Source organism: Rhinopithecus roxellana, chromosome 20 (assembly GCF_007565055.1).
Source record: "Rhinopithecus roxellana isolate Shanxi Qingling chromosome 20, ASM756505v1, whole genome shotgun sequence".
NCBI lineage: Eukaryota > Metazoa > Chordata > Mammalia > Primates > Cercopithecidae > Rhinopithecus > Rhinopithecus roxellana.
The window spans coordinates 78,836,504-78,858,580 of record NC_044568.1 but is presented as its reverse complement, the minus strand read 5'-3'; the positions used below and the strand labels follow the sequence as shown (position 1 = coordinate 78,858,580).

Genomic DNA, 22,077 nt, shown 5'->3' with positions numbered 1-22,077 from the left:
TGGGACAGCACCGTATTTTTCAGCAAGCATTTATGGAGGATTTACTGTATGTAAGGAAGATAGTCATTGTGTCTCTCTCTCTCTCTGTCTCTTTTTTTTTTTTTTTTTTTTTTAGACAGAGTCTCACTCTGTTGTCCATGCTGGAGTTTGGAGTGCAGTGACTTGATCTCATCTCACCACAACCTCCACCTCCCAGGTTCATTCACAGACCCCTCCCACCATTTTTTTTTTTTTTTCTTTTTTCTGAGACTGAGGATCGAGCCTCGCTCTGTTACCCAGGCTGGGGTGCAGCTGCGCGATGTCAGCTCATTGCAACCTCTGCTTCCTGGGTTCAAGTGATTCTCCTGCCTCAGCCTCCTGAGTAGCTGGGATTATAGGCACCCATGACCATAGCCGGCTAATTTTTGTACTTTTAGTAGAGATGGGGTTTCTCTGTGTTGGCCAGGCTGGTCTCGAGCTCCTAACCTCAGGTGATCCCCCCGCCTCAGCCTCCCAAAGTGCTGGGATTTCAGGCATGAACCACCGCACCTGGCCATTTCTCTTTGCAAGATACAAAACAGCCCCTGGGAAGGAGGGAGAACCAGGCAGCTGTTGGGCACTGAGACCCACCCTTCTGGGGGCTCCCTTCACCATTACTTAAACGAGGCTGTGTGTGGCTCCCCAGGGATAAGGTAGTACAGTTCTTGGAGCTTCTAGGGGGAAACAAATGGCAGGATGACAGCCTCAGACACCTGCATAAGTGGCTCCCGATGGTGTTTCTTAAACCGGAGATCGCAGAGCCGGCACCATGGGCCAAATTCAATCTGCAGATGGGTTTTGTTTGGTCTGCTCAGCATTTAAATTTTTTAAGGAAATTAATTGCTACCACTGAAAATCAGAAGATCTCGAGTAAAACCCAGATTTCTGGTGTTTATAAGAAAAAAAAATCAGAAGGCGTGACCATACCAGGCCTCAAATCCCAGCTGACAACAACAGGCTCAGACTGAGTAAATGGCAGTCATTTAGTTTCATATAATTTGGCTGTCTACTCATTTTAAAACCATGTCTAGGCTGGGCGAGATGGCTCACGCCTGTAATACTAGCACTTAGGGAGGCCGAGGCAGGCGGATCCTTTGAGGTCAGGAATTCAAGACCAGCCTGAACAGCATGGTGAAACCCCATCTGTACTAAATACAAAAAAAATTAGCCAGGCGTGGTGGTAGGCACCTCTAATCCCAGTTACTCGGGAGGCCGAGGCAGGAGAATCGCTTGAACCTGGGAGGTGGAGGTTGCAGTGAGCCGAGATTGTGCCACGGCGCTCCAGCCTGGGCGACAGAGAGAGACTGTCTCAAAATAAAATAAGTCTGTTTCATGACATGCATTTTTCTCCCCTCCTGGACCCTTATTTCTCTTCCTCCGTCTTGGTTTTAAAGTAAAGCCAAGCACCCATTTAAAGATGCACTCCAATGATAAAGCTCCTTAGCAGGCATTTTTAACTTCTCAGTCAACACAGGTAGGAAAAGATGGTAATGTGCTACTGTGTACTTGGCCTGTGGCAGAAGCTAAATGGTTGTTGAGTGAATAAATGATGGAGCAATTGTGTATTAGTTTGCAATGGCTGCCGTTAACAAATCGCTACAATCTTAATGGTTTAAAACACCACAAATTTATTTTACAATTTTGGAATTCAGAAGCCCAAAATGGATCTCATGTGGCTAAAATCAAGGTGTTAGCAGGGCTGTGTTCCTTCTGGAGGCTCCGGAGGAGAGTCCATTTCCTTTCCTTTTCCAGCTTGTAGAAGCTGCCTGCATGCCTTGGCTCATGGCACTTTCTTTCATCTTCAAAGCCAGCAGCGTGGTATCTTCCAATCTCTGTGTGACTCTGACCCTCCTGCCTCCCTCTCACAGGACCTCTGTGATTACTCTAGGGCCACCCAGATAATCTCCTCATCTCAAGATCCTCAATCCAGTCACACTGCAAAGTCTCTTTTGCCATGAAAGGTCACATATTGACAGGTTCCAGTGATGAGGACATGGATGTCATCATGGAATGAGTGTTCTTCTGCCAGCTCCACTTAGAGTTACACATTCTTTCACTCTAGCACAGCTTTGTCCTTGGGGTTTCAGGCTGTAGCTAGTGATTCTGTGTTTGTCCAAATATTTATTGAGCACCTACTACATGCCAGGACCTGTGCTAGGTATTAGGAATAGGGCAATGAACAAAATACACTACTCCCAAGGCATTTTCTTTGAACAAGACACAGACATTCACATTTGTTCCATCAAGCCCACCCTGCTAATCATACCTGTAGGCACTGGAGTTTACCATTCCTGTGTACCCGTCCCCACATCCTGCCCTATAAGTGGAGGAGTGTAGACTGCTCCATAACCCATCAATCTTTGGACCACTTTCTTCTGACGGCTGGGTTCCCAGGGTGGCTTCTGCAGGCACATAGAGATGGTATGAGACTTTCTCAGTGCCTCTGGTTCTCACACACTCAGGCTAAGAATAGGGAGATTGAGGCTACTTTGAAAGTCAACCGGAAAGTTGTGCTGCACTTGAAGGGTTTACATCATGACAGATCTCAGCATGGGGAAATCTGGCACAGCGTGGCCCTGGACTTGGCCCATTCCTACCAGGTACGGGTCCCCAGGTTGGGCAGACACTGGTTTGTGCCCTCCGCACAGAGCTTGACTGTTGGCAGAAGTAAAGGGTGTTATCTCTTTCTTCCCAGCTGAGCTTCCCCCAGGCCCTGAACTTGGATGGGGGCATCATCTTTAGACAGAGTCCCCAAGGAACATTCAGCTTCGGTGTGGATGCACGAGCTGCCGTCAACCACAGTGTCACATCCCAGGTCAGGAGGCTGAATTCTCCTCCCTTGCCAAGGGAGGCCGGGTCTTAATAACCTTTGGAGAAGGTGCCCTATATGAGATGTCTGAAGAGGTGGCAGGAGACATGACCCTGGGGAGCCAACAGCACAGACCTTATTTTGGCAGTGTGTGTGTGATTAGTCAGGATGCATTGACTGTTGTAAACAAATGTTTGGCTCTTTGTGAAAGGCCAGTGTTCACGTCTCGGTTCACCGTGGCTCTGCTCCATACAGTCTCTCAGGATCCAGGCCTCACCACCTTGTGGCTCTGCCCCAGCGGGCAGACGGAGGGAAAGAGAGTGGAGAATTATGCAGGAGGCTTTTATGAGCCAGACCCATAAGTGGAAAGGTCATTCCTGCCTGGGTTCTCATCACATGATCCCACCTAGCTGCAAGGGAGGCTGGGAAATGTAGTTTTAGCTGTATGTCCAGGAAGAAAAGGAAATGCAGTTTGGTGAATATATAGCAGCCATTATAGGTATATTTACTTATTCATGGCTGTTCATTTGTTCATCCATGGGCATGTGCATTCATGTCCATTCATTCAGCATGGATAGGTTGTATCTCCTGTGTGCCAGTCTCTGTGATATGCACTGGGGATGGATGGGTGACTCTGTCCCTATCTCTGTTCCTATCTCTGAGAGCTTTCAATCTAGTGGGCAGTTTAGTGTTATATAAGTTCAATTCCCAGTTCCACTGTTAACTAGCTGGGTAACCTTGGGTGAATTACTGAACCTCAGTTTTGCTAGCTAGGAAATGGGATGCTAACAGAAACCCAAGAAAGCAGTGTTGAGGATTAAATGAAGTGGTCATTGTGAACCTGGTAGCACAGTGCCTGGTTCACAGTCAGGGTCAACTAGAAGGTGGTGTGGCTGTGGGAGGCATGAGCAGGCACCATGGCAGGGAGTAGGGGGTCCCAAATGGTCTTCCAGCCCCAAATCCAGGACAGCACTTCCTAAGCAACCTTGTTCAGTAGCGCAGCCTGAGTAAGATTGAGGAGTGAGGAACATTGAGGGAGGACAGAAGTTTCTGGTTTGAGCTTTGGGCAAATTCTGGGATGCATTTGCCTGGTAGCCACCTCCTAGGGTTCTGCATCTCCCTCTCTGTTCCCTCTGACCCGTCTTCAACTCTCCCCACAACAGGTCTCGGTCCAGCTGAACGGATCTGAGTTTGCATTTTTCTTCCAGCTCAAGCATCCCCACAGACCAGCATTTCCTCCAAACTTCCAGGTATGGACGTTGCTCCCTTGCGGATGACCTTGACTTGCCTGCCAAGAGTTGTCTCTGAGCACCTGGCCTGCTGGGAGATGGGCGGAAGGAAGGCAGGATGGGGGCCTGAGGGAGGGAGGCCACACTTGCAATGTTGTGCTTAGCCAAACAGCCCCTGCAGAATCAAGAACAGATGGCAGGGAGGTTTCCACATCCATCATTTGGAAGTGATGGTCCAGGCTGAAGGGGGTGAAGGATCACATTTCACTCTTGAAAATGGACAGAAACAGAGTTTTCCTCCAAACTCTGCCCTGTATTTGGGCTTTGGAGAAGCTGTGTAATCCTTCAAGAGAGCTTTGTTGACCCAGGGTATTTTGGAGATGGAGAAAGACATCCAGGTGGGAGCCCCGTCCCCCCACCAAGTTTGCAGCTTCATTGAGCAGACTGTGCATGGTGTGTGCCACAGGAATTAGAGGGTGGTTAATTCAAGGATGTGGAGGTGTAAATAGGAAATCCCAACAGGGATGAGGCCCTTAGGAGATGTGGGGCAGACCTTTAATTTGATAGCAATAAAAAAAATTAGAGGTGGGGTCTCACTATGTTGCCCAGGCTGGTTTTAAACTCTTGGCTCCAAGCTGTCTTTCTGCTTCAACCTTCCAAAGTGCTAAGATTACAGGCATGAGCCACTGCACCTAGCCTGATAGCATTTTAAAATTTCTTTTGAGACAGGATCTCACTCTGTTGGCTGGGGTGAAGTACAGTGGCGTAATCACGGCTCACTTCAGCCTTGACCACCTGGGGTCAAGCGATCCTTGCACCTCAGCCTCCTGAGTAGCTGGTGCCACAGGCACATGCCGCAACACCCAGCTAATTTTTGTACTTTTTTTTTTTTTTTTTTGCAGAGACGGGGTCTCGCTATGTTGCCCAGGCTGGCATTGAGCTACCGGGGTCAAGCGATCCTCCTCCCTTGGTGTCCCAAGGTGCTTGGATTGCAGGCATGAGCCACTATGCCCAGCCCTGATAGCATTTTTTAAACGCCGGCTGTGCATTCCCTGTGTATTGGGTTTTAGACACTCGAATGGAGCCCGAGAGTGGCTCTGAATGGAGGGAACTGCTTATTCTTAGAGGCACGAGTTTTCACGGGTTGATGTCCCTGACGCCAGGCTCTATCTTCACGTTGACACAGGTCACCGTTTCACTAGCAGCCTTTTGCTTTTGTGGAGTTCCCTGAGATCACGGCCCATCTGAGAGCTGCTGGCATTTTATATTGGAGGAAATGCCGTCATATTAACCATTTGTTCTAGGGGCTGATGTCTGTGGAGTGATTGCTTGGCAGGCTCTGTTCTAAACCCTCTTTGTGGATTATCTCATGGTCACCTGATGATGTTGTGGGGGGGCGTGGAGCACTGTTGCACCATTTTGTGGATGAGGCTGTGAGACTTAGAGAGGTGGCGTGACTTGCCCAAGATCATGGAGCTCAGCAGTGGAAGATCTTGGGTGGGAACCCAGGTGTTCTGGTTTCTGAGCCCATGCGATCGATCCCCTGAACTCATCGGGGAGTGGGGGTGGGTTCCCCTGGAAGCTTGGAAGCTGGGTCATCTAATGGGTGCAAATATTATTATCATTAGTATTTTTTGAGACCGAGTCTCGCTCTGTCACCCAGGCTAGAGTGCAGTGGCGTGATCTCGGTTCTGCATACTCCGCCTCCTGGATTCAAGTGATTCTTGTGCCTCAGCCTCCCAAGTAGCTGGGATTACAGGCATGTGCCACCACACCCAGCTAGTTTTTTGTATTTTTAGTAGATATGGGATTTCAGACTGGTCTTGAACTCCTGACCTCGAGTGATCCGCCTGCCCCGGACTTTGAAAGTGCTGGGATTACTGGTGTGAGCTGTGCCCAGCTCAAATGTTAATTTAAATTTAAATTTTAATTTTTAAGACAGGGTCTTATTCTGTCAACCAGGCTGGAATGCAGTGGCATGACATGGCTCACTGCAGCCTCCACCTCCCAGGCTCCAGCCATCCTTTCACCGCAGCCTTCTGAGTAGCTGGGACTATAGGTGCACGCCACCACACTCAGCTAATGTTTTAATTTTTTGTAGAGATGGGGGTCTTGCTCTATTGCTCAGGCTGGTCTCAACTCCTGGCCTTCAGCAAGCCTCCTGCCTTGGTCTCTAAAGTGCTAGGGTTACAGGTGCGAGTCATCGTGCCCTGCCAGTCTATGGGTTTTGACAGACATTATGGATCTACCTTTACAGCATCATTCAGAGCAGTTTCCTTGCCCTAAAAAATCCTCTGGGCTCTACCTTTTCATCCCTCCTCCTACACTCCATCCCCTGGCAACCACTGTTCTTCTTACTCTCTGTGGTTTTGCCTTTTGCCAGAATGTCATAGAGTTGGAATACAGTGTGCAGCCTTTTGAGATGGCTTCTTTCACTTAGTAATATACATTTAAGTTTCCTTCATGTCTTTTTCAGCTTAATAGCTCATTTCATGTTAGCACTAGATAATATTCCATTGTGTGGGTGTATCATGTTTTATTCAGCAGTTCATCTATGGAGGCACCAGGCATTGTTTTAAAACCTTTCCAGGCGAGGCACAGTGGCTCATGCCTGTAATCCCAGCACTTTGGGAGGCCGAGGCGGACAGATTACCTGAGGTCAGGAGTTCGAGACTAACCTGGACAACATGGTGAAACCCCATCTCTACTAAAAATACAAAAAAAAAAAAAATTAGCTGGGCATGGTGGCGGACGCTTGTAATCCCAGCTACTCGGGAGGCTGAGGCAGGAGAATCACTTGAACGTGGGAGACAGAGGGTGCAGTGAGCTGAGATCGCGCCATTGTACTCCAACCTGGGTGACACAGTGAGACTCCGTCTCAGGGAAAAAAAAAACAAAAAAACTTTCCTTGTGATTGTAATACACAGGCTGGATTGAGAACCATGGGGCTAAACCTGCTTTGCACATGGGGAAAATGAGGCTCAGCTCAGGAAAAGGAGAGGCTCAGGTCCTGTTGAGCTGGTGGAGCCTTGGGCCTCTCTGCTCCCACCCTACACTGCTCCTCTCCCCACTGCTCCCTTCAACACCCTTGTTGGGGCTAGCTACGTGTTCACCCCCGCCTGACTGCTTGGGTACCCAGATGCCATCCTCTTTGAACCCTAGAAGTTCTGGGTTCTCTGGTTCCTGCGGCGCACTCTGCAGAGCCTCCTTTTCTGTGGAGGAGTTGCAAAGATGTCCTCTGCTTCCCCCACCAGCCCCCTTCAGGCACCAGCACGAGTTTTAGAGCTAGGCAGACTCAGGTGGCATATATGACCCTCTCAGAGCCTCAGTTTCCCCATTTGTACAATAAGAACTCCCATTTCACATGTGGAAAGGACAAGATGGGACTGTACCCCTGGGCCAGGAGCTGGAGCCAGGGTAGGCTGTCTCCCTCATCCTTCCCTCTGTCTCGTTTCTCCTCCTGATTGTGTGTTGTCTACCATGATTGGTGACTGCTCAAAGTTGGAGTGGCTCAGGAGGGCTTCCTGGAGAAGGAGGCAGCCCTACCCTACACCCAGGATCCCATAGACCCTTTCTGTCCCTCCCCTGCCTATCTGTAGGTACAGGCAGCTGCCGGGCGCTACAGAGTGTGCAGCCTCAACGGGTCTCTATCTGTGCATATGTCTGGCCGGGAGCTGGTTCTGCTAGAGGTCGACGCCAGCCAGGACACTCGGAGAAGCAGCCGGGGCTGGGGTGTGAGTGTCCTTCTCCACCAGGCTGTCCTCATTGCCCCCAGGGTTATTCGGCTGCAGCTGTCTGGAAAGATCACCCCAGCAAGGTAATGGTCCCCAGGTGGTCTGCAAGGAGGCGGGGAGACCACAGAGGCCAAAAGGCTGAGACCTCGGAAATCCTCACTGAGAGGCTCCTCTTCTTTCCCTCTGAGACCACACCCAAGTCAGCCCCATCAGTGCCACTGAGGGCATGAAAAGCAGGTGGTTTTCAGTTTTTCACTTTTACCCTTTATTTCTTTTGCATTGTTATGAGAGTGTTCATTGTAGACGGCTTAAAAGATAATGTATAAAGGGCTGGGCACCGTGAGTCACACCCCAGGGCTTTGGGAGGCTGAGGCAGGAGGATTGCTTGAGTTCGAGAGTTCAAGAGTAGCTTGCAAAACATAGCAAGACCCCATCTCTCCAAAAAATAAAAAAAAATTAGCCTGGTAGGCCGGGCGCGGTGGCTCACACCTGTAATCCCAGTACTTTCGGAGGCCAAGACGGGTGGATCACGAGGTCAGGAGATCGAGACCATCCTGGCTAACACGGTGAAACCCCGTCTCTACTAAAAATACAAAAACTTAGCCGGGCGTGGTGGCGGGCGCCTGTAGTCCCAGCTCCTTGGGAGGCTGAGGCAGGAGAATGGCGTGAACCCGGGAAGTGGAGCTTGCAGTGAGCCGAGATCGCGCCACTGCACTGTAGCCTGGGTGACAGAGCGAGACTCCATCTCAAAAAAAAAAAAAAAAAAAAAAAAAAAGATTAGCCTGGTATAGTGGGGTGCACCTGTAGTCCCAGCTACTCAGGAGGCTGAGGTGGAAGGATTACTTGAGCTCAGGAATTCAAGACCAGCCTGGACAACATAGACCCCATCTGTACAAAAATTTTATTAAAAAATAGCCAGATGTGGTGGCATGCACCGGTAGTCCCAGCTACTCAGGAGGCTGAGGTTAGAAGATTGCTTGAGCTTGGGAGTCGGAGGCTGCAGTGAGCTATGACTGCAGCATTGCAGTCCAGCCTGGGCGACAGTGAAATGAGCCTGACTCTAAAATAGTATTAATAATCATCGTCATGTAAAAAGAAATGAACCAAAAATCACTAGTGATCCCAAGGAATGTGCATCTCCGTTTGGTCTCATGTCTGAGTATATATTTACCTACTGATGTGTCCACTATGGTGAGGTGCTCAGGAGCCTAGGGTCCAGGGGTGACCGCTTGGGTTCCAGTCTGACTCTGCCACCGCTGCCTCTGGGACCACTTGCCCTTCTGTGCCTCAGTTTCTCCACCTGCTTTTAGGGTTGTCCTAAGGATGAACTGAGCCCTGCATGTGAGTTCCAAGTGAGGGCCAGTGAGCACGCTCCATAGCTGGCTACCATCTGCTGCAGGTGTAATCAGAAAAGACAAACTCTTTTCTGCTACTATCCTCTGAATGCTCAGTACAGGATAATTTTCTGGCCAGGAGCAGGGATCTTTTTCACTATCAAGCAATTCTCTGGTGGACACGAACTGGGTGTCCTACAAATTAACTCAGTTCTGACCCTATATACCTGGAGGTAGCATCAGACCCCCACAGGTTAAGTGTGCAAGACTGCCCCCAACTTTAGACACCATTCCCCTCAGCCTCTCTAGTGGCTGGAACTACAGGCTCACCACCACACCTGGCTAATTTTTGTACTTTTTTTTTTTTGTAGGAACAGTGTCTTTTTTGTAGGACATGGTCCTCTGCAGTCCCACGTTTGTTCCAGGTTTGGCATGGATTTAAGGAGCCCCTGGGCTGTGGACATGGTCCTAGATAACCTTGTCCTCAGAATTGCCACCACAGCTGTCCATCCACCTGTCCAACTGTCCATCCTTATCCCCAGTCTGAAAAGGATTTGAGGCAAATTATTAAAATGTACCTTGTTCTAGGTCAGGAGTTGGCAAACTCTCAGTAAAAGGCCAGATGGTAACTATTTTCAGCTTTATGGGCCGTATGGTCTCTGTTGCAACTACTCAACCCTGCCATGGCGTCACAAGAGTGTCATAGACAGTTCATAAATAATGGGCATGATTGTGCTCCAATAAAACTTTATTTATAAAAAGAAGTGGTGGGCCAGCTTTGGCCCACAAGCTGTAGTTTTCCAACCCTTGTTCAAGATTTTAAAAAGATACATGAGGAAGCTAGGGAGAAGGGAAAAGAAAAATAGGAAAAATGGGAAGCTGCTCAAAGTAGTATCAGTAAACAAAATTCATGCTATGAGTTCCTCTGTGTTATATACAGCTCAGCCAATGATTTGGCTCTGAGCTTCCTAGCAGCCAATGCAAAGAGAGAAACCAACAAGCAGTAGTATTTGCGGTGGCCCTCAGGAAGTGAACACACACACACAGTTGACAGCTGTGCACCATGAAATGCGTGGCTCATCTCGTTCCTGGTGGTGAAGCTCAAGGGAAATCTCTCCAATGGTGTCATACAGGAGCTCACTGTGTGATAATAGGAACTGCGTCCCCTGCCCCAGTTTTCCAGCAAGTTTAACAGCAAGCTTCTTGGGGCTGTTCCTTTTCTCACATTTATCAGTCACTCATTTTGACCCAGGAGCAGGCACCTTATATTCCAAAGTTCATTTAATTCTAAACAACACTATGCTTTAGGTACTGCTAACTGCCTATTTGAGCTTTGAGCTCATTACTCTCTCTCTCTCTACTTGTTTCCTCATCTGTATATTGGGGATCATAATATTCTCAAAACTCACAGGGCTTTTTTAAGGAGTCAGACAATGCGTCTAAAGTGTAGAGTGCATGGCAGAGTGTGTTGGTTAGATATTGCTGCATAACACGCTACCTCAAAGCATAGAGATTAAAGAACAACCATTTTGTTTGCTTGTGATTCTGTGGGTCAGGAACTTACACAAGGCTTAGGCAGTTCTGCTCTGTGTGACTTTGGCAGGGGTCATTCTCTGGGACTCTTGGCTAACATCAACCTTCAGCTGAGTCAGTTCCCAGACAGATGTGTGCATGGGCTGAGGACTGGGGTGGACTGGGAAGTCTAGGAAGGCTTCCTTCACATGTCTGGCACCTCGGTGCTCTTCCATGTGCAACCCCCCCGACCCCCCGCTTTTCAAGTGGCTGCTTGGGCTTCCTCACATCATGGCAGTCTCAGGCTGGTCCGATTTCTTACCAGGTGGCTGGGTTCCAAGAGGGAGCATTCATGTGAGAAGGTGAAAGTTGCAAATCTTAGGGCCCAACCTTGGAAGTTCTATCTACAGTGTCACTTCTGCCACATTCTATTGACCAAAACGCAGGTCACAAGGGCAGCCCTAATTCAGAGGGAGAGGAAATAGGTCTCACATGTTAATGCAGGAGTGGCAAAGTCACCTTGCAGGAGATTGTGTGGGAAGAGCTGGCCACAGGTGAAAACACACTGTATCACACCTGGGTGAGTACCTGTCAGTATCAATATCAATATCAGTTCAAGGTCAGGCACAGCGGCTCATGCCTGTAATCCCAGCACTTTGGGAGGCCGAGGCAGGCAGATCACCTGAGGTCAGGAGTTCAAGACCAGCCTGGGCAATGTGGTGAAACCCCATCGCTACTAAAAATACAAAACTTAGCTGTTGTGGCAGGTCCCTGTAATCCCAGCTACTCGGGAGGCAGAGACAGGAGAATCACTTGAGCCCAGGAGGAGGAGGTTGCAGTGAGCTGAGATTGCGCTACTGTACTCCAGCCTAGATGACAGAGTCACCCTGTCTCCCCCAAAAAAAAAAAAAGCTAAGTATCAGTTTGTCCACTTTATTCCCCACTTCGCAGAAGGAGAAACTGATGCTCAGAGAGGTTATACCCTTTTCCCAGGTCATCCTGTTAGTGAGTAGCAGCATTGGGATTGGAACCCAGATTTGCCTGACTGCAAGCCCATGATCTTAACCCCCTCACTTCACTGCTTAGGATTTGGCTGTTTTCCAAGGCACTGCTGGACCAGAACACAGCACAGCTGCTCCTCAAGGCATCTGAGGAATGGAGGGGAGGCCGGGTCCTGACCTTACAGAGCCAAACCCGGCACACGGTGGCTGGCTGGGCAGCGATACCCCGCCTCCTGACACTCACAGGAAGGCTGAAGCAGAAGGAGACACTTCAAGAGGGTGAGGGCCTGGGGAACTCCATGGGGGCGGGGGCAAGCACTTTCTATGGAACTGCAAGGTAGATTCAGTTCCACCCAAGTCAAATGATGCTCCAACTCCAGCATCTCACACTGGGATATCCGTAGGTTTAGATAAAGGGGTATGGATGATTCCCCTTTGTGAGAAATACACATTTTGACAAAAATCTACTCACTACAAACTGAATAGGTTTCCTTATGCAGGACTTGTCAGAGCCTTTAACATACTAATGGACATTGTATATCTCCAGAAGGAAGAGTTACGTGCAGGGTTTCCCAGGCATATTTTTTGGAATACCTTTTATTTTGACATAACACCAGACTTGTAGAAAAGTTGCAAGAACAGTGCAAAGAATCCCACAGGCCCTTTGTCCAGATTAACCAGCTCCTAACATTTTACATTTCCTTTATCATTGTCATATATTTTCTCTATATGTACGTATATTTAACATATTATTTTATTCCTGAATTGTGTTTTCCCAGGTTGCAGACGTAATTCTTTTTTTTTTTTTCTTTTTTGAGATGGAGTTTTGCTCTTGTCCTCCAGGCTGGAGTGCCATGGAGCGATCTCAGCTCACTGTAACCTCCACCTCCCAGGTTCAAGAGATTCTGCTGCCTCAGCCTCCCGAGTAGCTGGGACTACAGGAACACAGCATTACGCTGGGCTAATGTTTTTTTTTTTTTTTAGGGGAGGCATGAATAATCCACCCCTAGTTTAGCATATAATCAAGAAATAACCGTAATAATGGGCAACCAGCAGCCCTCAGATAGAGCAGCCATTCTTTATTCCTATCCTTTTTTAATAAACCTGCTTTTGCTTTGCACCATGGACTCACCCTGAATTCCTTGTTGCAGGAGATCCAAGAAGCCCCCTCTTGGGGTCTGGATCCAGACCTCTTTCCTGTAACACATCCATCTATGTTATTTTCGATGCTTTTCAGAGTGAGTTGTAGACATCAGAACACCTTACTTACTAGATGGATTATCATACACATCATGAACTAAAGCTCAAAATTTGCTTACAATTCTCCCTGCTCTTAGTCTCTCCCTCTCTTCCTTCCTCTGATGTAAAATTTACAGACAATGAAATGTGCTTATCTCAGCTGGGAGCAGTGGCTTCCACCTATAATCCCAGCACTTTGGGAGGCTGAGGAGGGCAGATTGCTTGAGGCTGGGGGTTTCAGACCAGCCTGGGCCACAGAGGGAGACTCTGTCACTACAAAAATTTTAAAAATTAGCAGGACATGGTGGTGCATGTCTGTAGTCCCAGCTACGTGGAGGCTGGAGTGGGAGGATCGCTTGAGCCTGCGAGGTTGAGGCTGCAGTGAGCCATGATTACACCACTGCATTCTAGCCTGGGCAACACAGTGAGAACCTGTCTCAAGAAAATAATCATTTTAGTGTCTAGTGGTTTCTCCTTGTGGCTTTAATTTGCATTTCCCTGGTGATGAATGATGTTGAGCACTTTTTTTTTTTTTTTTTGAGATGGAGTTTCACTCTTGTTGCCTAGGCTGGAGTGCAATGGTGCCATCTCAGCTCACCTCAACCTCTGCCTCCTGGGTTCAAGAGATTCTCGTGCCTCAGCCTCGCGAGTAGCTGGGATTACAGGCATGTGCCACCATGTCTGGCTAATTTTTTTTGTATTATTAGAGACAGGGTTTCTCTATGTTGGTCAGGCTGGTCTTGGACCCCTGATCTCAGGTGACCCGCCTGCCTAGGTCTCCCAAAGTGCTGGGATTACAGATGTGAGCCACTGCGCCTGGCTGAGCACTTACTCGTGTGTTATTTGTTCATGTAGCTTCCTTTGAGATAGGTCACATTAAATTTTTTGCCCGTTTATTAAATTGTCTTTCACTGAGTTGTAGATACTCTTTATATATTCTGGAATAGAATATTTTCTTCCATTTTGATTTTTTTTTTTTTTTTTTTTTTTTTTTTTTGAGATGAGGTCTTGTTCTGTCGCCCAGACGGAAATGCAGTGGGATGATAATGGCTCACAGTAGCCTCAAACTTCTGGGCTCAAGCAATCCTCCTGCCTTAGCCTCCCAAGTAGCTGGGACTACAGGTACATGGCACCATGCTCAGATAATTTTTTTTTTAGAGGCAGGGTCTCCCTTTGTTGCCCAGGCTGGTCTGGAATGCCTGAGCTTAGACAATTCCTCCTACCTCAACCTCCCAAAGTGCTGGGATTACAGGCGTGAGCCACTGTGCCCAGCCTGGCCTGATATTTTTTATGCCATTTAGATTTTTTTTTCTTATTGCCTTGGCAAAGAAATACAGTATAATATTGAATAAAAATGCTAAGAGCAAAAATCCTTACCTGTTCTCAATCTTACAAAGAAAACGTTCAGAATTTCCACAAATAATTTTAACATTTGGTATTAGTTTTGCAGAGTTTTATTTGTTTGTTTTTTAGAGACAGAGTCTTGCTCTGTCTCCCAGGCTGGAGTGCAGTGGTGCAATCTCTGTTCACTGCAGCCTGCAACCTCCGCCTCCCAGTTTCAAGCGTTTCTCATGCTTTAGCCTCCTGAGTAGCTGGGATTACAGGCATACGCCACCACACCTGGCTAATTTTTATATTCTTAGTAGAGACAGGGTTTCACCTTGTTGGCCAGGCTGCTCTTGAACTCCTGACCTCAAGTGATCTGTCTGCCTCAGGCTCCCACAGTGCTGGGATTACAGGCATGAGCCACCACGCCTGGCCAGTTTTTATTCTTAAGAATGGGTGTTGAATGTAATCAAATGCCTTTTCTGAATCTAGTACATATTCATACGGTTTTCCACCTTAATTTTGTTAATAGAGTGAATTAAATTGGTCTTCAGTGTGAAACCGACCTTGCTTTAGTGGGATTCCCTGCATTTTTTCATACGTATTTTTCTTTCCTTCTATACGTAATTGAATTTGGTTTCCTAATACTTCGTTAAGAAAGTTGGTGTCGGCCAGGCATGGTGGCTCACGCCTGTAATCCCAGCACTTTGAGAGGCCAAGGTGGGCGGATCACGAGGTCAGGAGATCGAGACCATCCTGGCTACCACAGTGAAACCCCATCTCTACTAAAAATGCAAAAAAATTAGCCGGGTGTGGTGGCGGGTGCCTGTAGTCCCAGCTACTCGGGAGGCTGAGGCAGGAGAATGGTGTGAACCTGGGAGGCGGAGCTTGCAGTAAGCCGAGATCGCACCACTGGACTGCAGCCTGGGTGACAGAGCAAGACTCCGTCTCAAAAAAAAAAAAAAAAAAAGGAAGTTGGTACCTGTGTTCATAGCACTATTGGGCTGTAAGTTTCCTTTTTTCACAAAGCTCTTGTCAGGTTTGGGATGAGGTTTATGCTACTTTCATAAACCAAGTCGGATATTCTCTTCTCTTTTCTGAAGGAGTTTGTATGAGATTGGTGGCGATGTTCCCTAAACGTCTGATCGCCTCTACCAGCAAAGACGTCTGGAGCGTTTTTTGAAAAACGTATAGAGCTATATAAATGTATAGCCCTATATAAATAGAGAGCTATTCAGATTTTCTGAATTATTTTGCGAATTAGCTCACTTGATTTTCAGAGTATCCTGGGAGGGAGCTAGTGTGCTCTGATGGATTTCACAAATGAAATCCATCTGACATGAGTTACAAGAGTTAGATCGGGAATCTAGTGACTTCCTGCCCCCAAATTATTTTCCCTCGTCTCCAAAGCGGCTCGTTTCCCTGAGCCGCCCCTTCTCTGTTCTTCTCCCCCATCCTCTGCAGGCACCCTCAGGGTCACTGCTGACTCAGCTGTGCTGGGCTTCCTCCTGCGGGACAAGCATGAGAAGGCGGGGAATGGCACCAGCGTGCGCAGTGTGACCTGTGTCCTTGCCCAGAACAGCAGCCAGGCCTTGCCTGGAGAGCTCCAGCTGAAGGGCCGGCTGCAGGCCCAGACGGGGAACCTGAGGGCCCAGGCCAGCATCCGGGCCCATGCGGCCAGCCTGGCTCTGGGTGGCGCCTGCTCCTGGGGCCCCGGGCACGGCCAGCTTGCGGTTGCCCTGACACACAATATCAGCACGCTGAGAGATGCAGGTAGGACGAGTGGTCCAGGCAGAACAGCTTTTTCCTCTAAGACTCCTAAGTCCTGGAGCCAAGGGAGGGGGGATAAATGAGCCTCCAACCCCCAAATTCACATTCCACCTTCATTTCTTTCCCATGCTGGCTTCCCTGGCACTCCTGCATCTCCCTCCCTGGGCCATGATTGGGGTTCAGGGCACGAGTTGTTACCATATTGACATGATTCAAATCAGATAGTGACAGCCCCTGTCACCAGCCCCCTCCAGGCCTCCCACCCCCCATTCCCTGGGACAGCTCATGCAGCTGTGGATACCTGGCCTAGCCAGGACCCAAAGGATGGCCCCTGGGACCGCAGTATGAAATAATCCCAGCAGCCCCTGCTCGAGCTTCCCAGATGTTCCCTCCCGGCCTGGAGGGGCTCCCAGGTACAGCAGCAAGGGGAGGACACGGGATGAGACCCCTGTTTCCCTCTGAGATTTGGGTCCTTTCCTCAGGAACCTAGAAATCTTACAGGGGACATGGGTCTTATCACCAGCTGCATGTGGCAATTGTGCTGTGAGGTTGGACCAGATGAAATCGCCATTTCTGTGACATGTGGACAGTTTCAGATGGTTTAACCTGGTGTATTGGGGGCAGTAGGACCTGGAGCCGTGGGGCTCAGGGGATCCTCTAGGGAGCAGGTGTGCTGCCCAGGACCCTGTCATGTTCCCATCCTTTCTAAATGTGGTGGACTGGTCTCAGTGGCCTCTGGGGCTCTGCCCACTCCTGTCCGCTGGCGTCTTCCTCCAGGACTCCCCTCTGAGGCGGGGATGCTCCTGTCTCTCACCCACGTGGCTTCCAACTGCTCAGCACGCCTGGCACTGCGGAATGCAGGGGGTCAGCTAGACGCTGCCCTTGGCCTGGAGGACCTAACCCCCGAGTCCCCGGGCCGCCAGCTCCACGCCAGCCTCCGCCACACCCACACCATGCCCAGCCTGAAGCACTGGGGCCTCCCCTTCTCCATAGACGGCCACGGGCACTTCCAGGTGAGTGAGGAGGGGGCTGCAGCCGGGCCCTCCCAGGGGACACTGGGTCCCAGGGACACCCAACAGCTTTGCTTCTGCCCAGAGTGCGGGACGCAGTCTGGCGGCCAGGCTGACGGTAAACTTGGATGGTGAGCAGCTCCACGCAGCCCTGGAGAGGAAGGCAGAGGACGGCCGCCAGGGGCTGGTGCTGGGGCTGCACCACGGCCTCTCGGGGCTGCAGGGCACCCTGCCCTCCCAGCTGGAGGTGAGTGGGTCGGGTGCCCATGTGGGCCAGGCTTCAGCCTGCACCAGGCCCTGCCTGGTAGAATGAAGACGGTGGAGGCCCTGGTCCCTCAGTTCCTCCCTGGGGCTCCTACCCTGGAGAAGCCCCACCCCTGCAGCTGTCTTCTTCATTGTTCTCATAAACGAAAAGCAGGAAACCACCTCGGAGCCCGTCCCTGAGGGTGGCTAAACCGTCCATGGTGGGAGAGGGAATGTGAGTGACCAGGGCTCCTGGCCTGAAGCGAGGCTGCACCATCGCTGACTGTGTGACCACATGCAAGGTGCTTCCTCTTTCCCTGACTCGTGTGACTCAGTTTCCTCATGTGCCACCTCCTTCCATGGTTACTCTGAGGTTCAGTGAGCACCGTGCCTGGCGCAGAGGCCCTGCATGGGGGGAGCTCTGCTTACCTTCATCTGATGATGAGGCTGTGGCTTCGCCCTCAAGTCTCTGTGCAAACCTCTGTTTCGGGTTATTTGCCCTCGGGGGCTTCCCCAAAGGGTAGGGTCAAGAAGGATCTTGGCACCCACGACAGTTCACTCTGGAGTTGGGGAAGAAGTCAGCCCCTTCCCACCCACTGGTCTCTGTAGGTTAACTGCAGTGGAGACGCCTCGCCCACCCAACTGTTAGGATGGTGCCAAGGAGACATCGCTGGGCAGCCTCTCGAGGTATGGGGTCTCTGTCCTGGGCAGGATGGTTGAGGTACATACTGGGCCCCTTCAGCGGGACTGGCACAGCCTGATCACAGGGGCTGCCTGTGGTGTGGCCCGGGGCTGAGGTCACTGCCAGGAGATACTCACATGGTCCGCCTCCTTAAAGAACCCCCACAACCCTAGTGACATGCACCTGGACTCCCAGTTCCCAGGGGCAGCAGCTCAACCTGAGGGTCTTTGCGTGGTCCCATCTGCAAACACAGGTAGATGTCAACCAGGCCCCAAGGGTTGCAAGCCCACCTCTGTTATGGGCAGCTGGGTTGGCGGGCAGCTGGGCTGGTGGTGGGCATGCCCTAGCATCATGAGACAAGTGGACCGTGGAGCTCAGGGCTGGCTTGCGGCTCAGCTCAGGTAGCTTCAAGTTCTCTCTGCCGAGGGAGCAGGCAGGAAGCACAAGGCCTTTCTCCTTGTCCTGTCCACCTCCCACCACTGCCACCTAAGCGTCATGGGCTGAGGCATTTCTGTTTCGTGCTTGGTAGTATCCCCAGGTTTAAGACAGGGTGTGCATGCAGTAGGTGCTCAGCCAACATTGTTGACCCATGAAGTAGCAGTTCCTGCCTCATAAAACCGGTGACATAAAATGATGCGCAGCCTCGCCACCTGCTACATGCTCAGGCAGTGACCACAGCTGCTGCCGCTGTTGCTGCTGTTTCTTTCCTTCCCCTCCCCTCCCCTCCCCCATTCCTCCCCTCCCCCATTCCTCCCCTCCCCCATTCCTCCCCTCCCCCTTTCCTCCACCTCCCCCATTCCTCCCCCTGCCCCATTCCTCCCCCATTCCTCCCACTGCCCCTCCCCCCTCTTCCCCTCCTCCTGCCCTTCCCCCCTCCTTCTCCCCCTCCCCCCTCCTCTTCCCCCCTCCTTCTCCCCCTCCCCCTCTCTTCCCCCCTCCTTCTCCCCCTCCCCCTCTCTTCCCTCCCCCCTTCCCCTCCTCTTCTCCCTCCCCTTCCCCTCCCCCCGCCCCCTCCTCCTCCCCTTCCCCTCCTCCCGCCCCCTCCTCCTCCCCTTCCCCTCCCCCCGCCCCCTCCTCCTCCCCTTCCCCCGTCCCTCCCCCTCCCCTTCCCCCATCCCTCCCCCTCCTCTTCCCCCGTCCCTCCCCCTCCCCTTCCCCCTCTCCCTCCCCCTCCCCTTCCCCCCTCCCTCCCCTCCCCTTCCCCCATCCCTCCCCCTTCCCTTCCCCCATCCCTCCCCTCCCCTTCCCCCATCCTTCCCGCTCCCCTTCCCCCATCCTTCCCGCTCCCCTCCCCCTCCTCTCCCCCTCCCTCCTCTCCCCTCCCCTCTCCCCTCTCCCCCCTCCCCCTCCCCTCCCCCCTCCCTTTTCCCCTCTCCCCTCCCCCCTTCCCCTCTCCCCGTCCCCTCTCCCCTCCCCCTCCCCTTCCCCTTCCCTTTCCTTCTCCTCCCTTCTCCCCTGTCCCACCCCCCTCCCCTCCCCATCCCCCTCCCGTCCCCCCTTCCCTTGATTCAGCAGGTCTGGGGTGGGGCCTGAGACCCTGCATTTCTCACCCCAGGTAATGCAGTCACGGCTGGGCCGCAGCTCATTCTTTGGGTCATAGGGGCCCAAGGTATCCTCTCCACATACCTCATTCATCCCTGTTCCTTCATGCATCGGTAGCTCCTTCGATAATGGTGGAAGGAGGTGGTGGAGATTTCACTGAAGGTTTTGTTTTTTGAGATGGAGTTTCGCTCTTTCACCCAGGTTGGAGTGCAGTAACGTGATCTCAGCCCACTGCAACCTCCCCCCACTGGGTTCAAGAGAGTCTCCCACCTCAGCCTCCTGAGTAACTGGGATTATAGACAACTGCTACCACACCTGGCTAATTTTTGTATTTTTAGTAGAGACAGGGTTTTGCCATGTTGGCCAGGACAGTCTATCCGCCGGCCTTGGCCTCCCAAGGTGCTGAGATTACAGGCGTGAACCACCACGCCCAGCCTCACTGAAGGTTTTACCGAGACAGTTGTGGGAGGCATGGGAGGGAATTACATTTCGCAGCAAAGCTTTAGAAACTTTTTCCATCGCCGGGCGCGGTGGCTCAAGCCTGTAATCCCAAAGTTGGGAGGCCGAGGCGGGCGGATCACAAGGTCAGGAGATCGAGACCATCCTGGCTAACACGGTGAAACCCCGTCTTTACTAAAAAAATACAAAAAACTAGCCAGGCAAGGTGGCGGGCGCCTGTAGTCCCAGCTACTCGGGAGGCTGAGGCAGGAGAATGGCATAAACCCGGTAGGCGGAGTTTGCAGTGAGCTGAGATCTGGCCACTGCACTCCAGCCTGGATGACAGAGCGAGACTCCTTCTCAAAAAAAAAAAGAAACTTTTTCCATCAAGGGCCAGATGGTCAACGTCTTAGGCTCTGTGGCCCTGCAGACTCTGCCGCAGCACCTCCATTCTGCTGCTGTTGTGTTGTGAAAGCAGTCACGGGAATAGGAAGTAAACATGTTACCGGAATGGAGTCTCAATCCAGACCCCAAGGGAGGGTTCTTGGATCTTGGGCAAGAAACGATTCAGGGCTGCTGGTTGCCCATTTTTATGGTTATTTCTTGATGATATGCTAAGTAAGAGGTGGATTATTCATGCCTCCCCTTTTTAGACCATATAGGGTAACTTCTTGACATTGCTATGATATCTGTAAATTGTCATGGCGCTGGTGGGAGTGTAGCAGTGAGGATGACCAGAGGTCACTCTCATCTCCATCTTGATTTGGTGGGATTTAGCTGGCTTCTTTATTGCAACGTGTTTTATCAGCAAGGTCTTTATGACCTGTGTCTTGTGCTGACCTATGTTGTCCTGTGACAGAATGCCTAATCTCCTGGGAATGCAGCCCGGTAGGTCTCAGCCTTATTTTACCCAGCCTCTATTCAAGATGGAGTTGCTCTGGTTCAAATGCCTCTGACAAACAGGCAAGGATGTGTTCCAATGACTTTGTTTACAAGAACAGATGTAGGCTGTGGTTTGCAACCTGTTTCGTACCAGCCAGGACATCTTGGTCTTCCCAAAGTCTTTCTCCAGCCATCCTCCCCAGGCCTACTCTCCCCTGCCTGCCCCGCTTCCTGATTGGTTTCTCCGGGTTTTCTCTATGGTCTCCTGGGTGCATGCGTAATTAGCTGGAGTAACCACGTTGGTCATCAAACCTCCTGCAAGAGGGTGTGAGTTCCTCCCACCACAGTGACGTGAATGGCACTGATAACCCCAGGGTTTGTGGGAGCCAGTGCCAGCTTGACTCGGGCTGGTTCTCTCTGCACAGGGTGGTCCAGCGTCTCCTCGTTGTCATTCCAGGTCTCTGTGGACATTGACAATGGCAGCTCCGGCTTCGAGCATTCTGGACGAGTCGTGATGGGGCCCACGTTCCTCAACTACTCTGTGAGTTGCTGTTACCGTGATGGGCACCTGGAGCTCTCCGGCCGGAGCTGGCACAACAGTGAGGCCTTGTTGTGGGCAGGGTTCCCAGGCGAGGCCTGCCTGAGTGCTGAGCTGCAGATACATGGTAAGGCACCCAGTGCACAGCCCCGGGACTGGGGAGCTGGCTTCCTTCATGCCTGGGCCAGCCCAGCAGCCTCAGGCCTGGACCCAGGTGGCACCCCCATCAAGCCCAGTGTGGCTCTGGGCTCTAGGACAACCAGGACAGCCTTGCCAATCGATGACCTAATTCCCAAGACAGGCGGATTAGTTTTCTAGGACTTCCACAACGAAGTCCCAGACACCAGATGGCTTAAAACATAGAAATCTTAGCTAGGTGTGGCACCTGTGTGTGGTCCCAGCTACTCGGGAGGTTGAGGAAGGGGACTGCTTGAGCCAGAAGGTTGAGGGTGCAGTGAGCTATGATTGCAACACTGCACTCCAGCCTGGGTGACAGAATGAGACCCTGTCTCAAAATAAAAGCAAAAACAATCCACAGTGGATTGAGGGCTCTTCAGATTTGGATATGACCTTATTTTTACTTACATCTGTAAAGACCTTGTTTTTAAATAAAGTCATAATCACAGGACAGGGTGAGGGAGGTGGGACTTCAATATGTCTTTTGTGGGGACACGGTTCAACCCATTATGGCAGGAAGATAAAAGCAACAAGAGGAGCCAGCACTGGATGAGCACTTACTGCATACACGCCAGGCAAGCTGTGTACACACG

At 51.0% G+C, this 22,077-nt stretch overlaps 1 protein-coding gene across 1 annotated transcript in view; it reads left to right on the top strand.

Annotated features, from left to right (window-relative positions):
• Positions 1 to 22,077, top strand: part of LOC104667724 — a 152,532-nt gene that overhangs the window by 83,647 nt on the left and 46,808 nt on the right. Inside the window, exons 34-43 of the mRNA XM_030925148.1 lie at positions 2,481 to 2,618; positions 2,714 to 2,833; positions 3,991 to 4,077; positions 7,656 to 7,873; positions 11,723 to 11,916; positions 15,667 to 15,975; positions 16,750 to 16,985; positions 17,068 to 17,229; positions 17,835 to 17,912; positions 21,227 to 21,434. Coding sequence (XP_030781008.1) covers positions 2,481 to 2,618; positions 2,714 to 2,833; positions 3,991 to 4,077; positions 7,656 to 7,873; positions 11,723 to 11,916; positions 15,667 to 15,975; positions 16,750 to 16,985; positions 17,068 to 17,229; positions 17,835 to 17,912; positions 21,227 to 21,434 — 1,750 coding nt within the window. The remainder of the gene's footprint in view (positions 1 to 2,480; positions 2,619 to 2,713; positions 2,834 to 3,990; positions 4,078 to 7,655; positions 7,874 to 11,722; positions 11,917 to 15,666; positions 15,976 to 16,749; positions 16,986 to 17,067; positions 17,230 to 17,834; positions 17,913 to 21,226; positions 21,435 to 22,077) is intronic.